This window comes from Nestor notabilis, unplaced genomic scaffold (assembly GCF_000696875.1).
Source record: "Nestor notabilis isolate BGI_N333 unplaced genomic scaffold, ASM69687v1 scaffold3632, whole genome shotgun sequence".
Taxonomy (NCBI): Eukaryota; Metazoa; Chordata; class Aves; order Psittaciformes; family Psittacidae; genus Nestor; species Nestor notabilis.
The window spans coordinates 250496-254447 of NW_009916901.1; the positions used below are offsets into that span (position 1 = coordinate 250496).

General features: G+C 44.9%; 1 protein-coding gene across 2 annotated transcripts in view; it reads left to right on the forward strand.

Moving 5' to 3' along the window:
* The window catches only part of STAC (SH3 and cysteine rich domain), a 63210-nt gene that overhangs the window by 22922 nt on the left and 36336 nt on the right, over window positions 1–3952 (forward strand). For both annotated transcript variants that reach the window (XM_010024807.1, XM_010024808.1), the window contains exon 2: window positions 1092–1368. In XM_010024807.1, the coding sequence (XP_010023109.1) occupies window positions 1092–1368 (277 nt within the window). The remainder of the gene's footprint in view (window positions 1–1091; window positions 1369–3952) is intronic.

Consider the following 3952-nt stretch of genomic DNA (forward strand, 5'->3'; position numbering starts at 1 on the left):
ATACCACAGACAGCCTGGTGGCATGGAAAATTTTGGTTGTTACATCACATGTGCCCAGAGAATTGCAGCAGTGATTGAAATGATTGTGCAGTGGCTGGAATAATGCAGAGTGAAAGGTGATACAGCAGTATTAGGCTTCAGAGACAGCAAACGCGAAGGGAATGCAGAGCTGGCTTTTCTTTTACCTGGCCTCTACTTGTGGGCTGTTGGAGTTGACAGATCCACAAACTTGTGTAGCTGATATCACTATATAGCTTCTGTGCCTCACCCAGCACCCTTCTCAGCCTTACATAAACTTGTTTTTTGGGGGACGGATGAGAGGATCTCTACGGTGCAAGACAGTTTGCAGGTAAAGAGTCGGAGTTAGCCAAGTTAAGTTAATAATGCCTTACTGCAGTGCTCAATAGCCTGACAATCAATGCACAATACATATATACAGATATGTATTCACTTATATATTATATATATATTCAAGAATATAAGTGTGTTAACTGGTGTTAATTAATGCATTAACTATCAGTTAGCCAGTTAATGATTCTGTTACTGCTCCTTAGACTTCTTTCATTTAAAAAAAAATAAAAGAAAACAAGAATTTCTGTCAAAACTGCGTGTAATCTCTGTTTCTGCCAAAGGCAAGAAACACAAGTGTATCAAACCTCTTCACTGAATTCATTCCTCTTGTACTGGGGTTTTTTGACAGGGGTTCCTGAACTGGCTTTGCAGGCTGCTTAAGGACCATGCAAGGATGAATAGCACACATCAGGTGTTACAAGGGTATATTCTCCAATATGTACAACCCTCTGCAGTACCTCTTTGCTCTCACACCTGAAAGAAAAGACCAACAGAAGCATTTATCAGGGCTTTGTTGTCTGTCAGAAAGCATATGTAGAATAGTTTATTTTCTCTTTGGGATCTGTTTTCTTTGCTCGGAAATTGTTGGTTAAATTCTAAAGTCAGTTTTATTGCTCAGGTGGTTCAGGGTCTGCCCACGGCTCCCAGGCTCACTTGCCAACAGCACACCCCAGACCCAGAGCCTTGCCTTGCTGTTGAAGAGGAAAGGGCAGTAATTGTTACTGGCTTTTCTGTTGTAGCTGCAGAAACTGAAACGATCGCTCTCCTTCAAGACCAAAAGTTTGCGGAGTAAAAGTGCGGACAATTTCTTCCAGAGGACTAATAGCGATGTGAAACTGCAAGTGGACTTGATGCCTGAGGTGAGCACGAGCACCGGGCAGCTCCCCAGCTCCGAGAGCCAGGCGTCCTCTCCTAACAGAGTCCAGCAGCTGTCGGAAAACAACAAGGCTCACATCTTCCAGGAGCATATCTTCAAAAAACCCACCTTCTGTGATGTCTGCAACCACATGATTGTTGGTAAGGAGTGGTCGGGTTTTAATCTGTGGCCGTGTCCGCGCTAGAGCTCACAAGGTGACCTTTCCATAGCTTACGTGAGCCCAGATGTCTGCTTGAGAATATTCATGCAGAAAGGACCCAGGCTTCTGTCACATCTGCCTCTGGTTAATCCAAATTCCGTATCTGTTGACAGATCTCTTGCCTTGTAGACACACAATGTTATCACAAATTACAGGTGAGGCTTTCAGCTGGAGTCAACTTCCTCTCTCGTTCAGGTTACAGTGAGCATCAAGCACAAACACTGTTGTAGGTCACAGCAGAAACAGCAGAAATACATCTTGCAAACGTGTGTGTGCTTTTCGAATTCTTTCACACAACAGCAATTCTAACTCTCTTGCAACTTGTGTCTGCCCCCACACCTGCATTGCCCCTCGTTTACATTCACCTCTGGTGACCACAGGTCTCAGGGTAGACCTTAAACAGTGTTCCAATAGGGCTGACAGGAAACCTGGAGAGGGGCTTTGGACAAGGGCCTGTAGGGACAGGAAAAGGGGAATGGCTTGAACCTGCCAGAGGGGAGATTGAGATGAGCTCTGGGGCAGAAGCTCTTCCCTGTGAGGGTGCTGAGGCGCTGGCACAGGGTGCCCAGAGAAGCTGTGGCTGCCCCATCCCTGGCAGTGTTCAAGGCCATACTGAACCCTGATTGTAAGGTAATTTCCAGTGCAGTGGGAAGGCCTAAAAAGCCAGCCTGAGTGCTGCAGATTATCTACGGGGCTGTTCAAGGAGAGGTCAAGAAAGAAGTGGTGTCCAATGGCTGTAGGTGTAGAACGTGCATGGTCACCACTGTGGGAAGCTGCAGGAGTTGCTATTCAGAAGCCTGGTCCTAGAAGTTCACGTTGCTTTGGCTAGTGTGTTACGTGCACACGACTTGGTCTTCTTGCTACTTATCATCTAGTTGTCCCAGTACAGTAGATCTGGAATAAATTCAGCGGCAGTGTACCAGTGTGAAAGTGAGTGACAGTTTCCAGGGATTTAGGCAGGATAAGGAGTAAACCACTAGCTTTATGTAGAAGCAGCCCAGGTCTTTGAGCATAAACTGTTGTCTGTAGCTTATCTAACTTACTGTAAGAAACTTGTGCCCCTTGACATGGAAGTCACTGCCCTTCAGATAACAGTGTGGTAAGTTCTTGAAAGATGCTGGTAGGATCGATCAACCTTGGTCAGAGAATGGTACCTCCTTTTCCACGTAAGGGTGCTCAGTGTCCCCCACTTGTGTAGGCAGCTCATGTGCTTGGGAAAAGGCAAATGTCTGTAGAGCATTAAAGCTTGTGCAAGACAATCCTGCCTCCATGAAGTAAAGAATTAAACACAAGTCTTGATTTCGTCCTCTCTGCACCACAGCTCTGTTGAATCCAGGGAAACGGAGAAGCTTTGATCCCAACTTTTTGGGGTTATTTTCCAGTCTTTGAAGCTTTTTTCTACTTTAAATGATATGATAGAACAAGTCAAAAGGAGAAGGACTAAAGCATCAATATAAGGGAAGTTCATAGACTAGAGACTGAAAGGAAGTCTGGAAGAGAGAATACAGGCAGTTAGCTGAAATAACTTATTTGTGGAAGCAGGCCCAGAACTTGTCGTCTTCTGTAACGTGGATGGATGTTTTATCAAGACTTAGTTTCACAAATATATGCTGCAAATGTAAGTCCTTTGCATTTCTGGCAGCTTCCCGTGAAGTTGTATGGAGATCAGTATCATCACAGATCTGCACGACTCAGCAATACTGTTTCAAAACACTGCTGCTCACGATGGATTGTTCCTGGCAGCAAACTTTGCAGGGAGTAACTCCAGCTCATAAACACCCATGCCCTTCTCCTTTGCTGGGCAATCTGTGTCCCACTGGGATAGGGAAGTCCTGAAGCACAGCTATAAGCTTCAAAATATCAATTTTAAGCCCACCTACCTTCCGAACTTGTTCTATTCTATGCTCTGAGGATATCCCCTTTTCTGTTCTGTAACTTACCTACTGCATTAGAGAAAGAAGCCTTTTATAGCTGCTGAAGAAGCTAATGCAGCCTGGTTTGTCTGTGGTGGCAGGCTGAGTCAGGTGAATTGCTTTCACCTCCTCCAGCTCATCTTTGCCTGGAGGTACAGCAGAAAACGTGTTGAGAGTTTTATCATATAATGGCTTAGAGCCTAGATGCCCTGGTTCTAAATAGACATCTACTTTCTTCCTGTAATTCTGTCCTTTTGATCCTTATTGCAGCCATGCCTGGTTTTGCTGTATTGTATTTTAAGGAGCATGGGAGATCTGGATGTTACTGTTTGCAGCTCAGCTAATCCATATGGCTTTTGCAGCTGATGGGGAAGCAAAACAGGCAGATACTCGGGAACTGATGTCCATCCTGCTCCCAAAGACAGGCTGAAACAAGTTCACTTCTGTGCAGGGACTCTGAATTTACACTTGCAACATGGAGCCTCTTTGTTCTTTCTATTTGCATTTTTCACGGGCAGTGACACTGAAGAGTAGTGAGTCTATGGCTTTAAATTCCTTATTGATGAGAATAAAGGCAAAGACAGACACGTGTTTTGAAGACTGGGGGAAAGA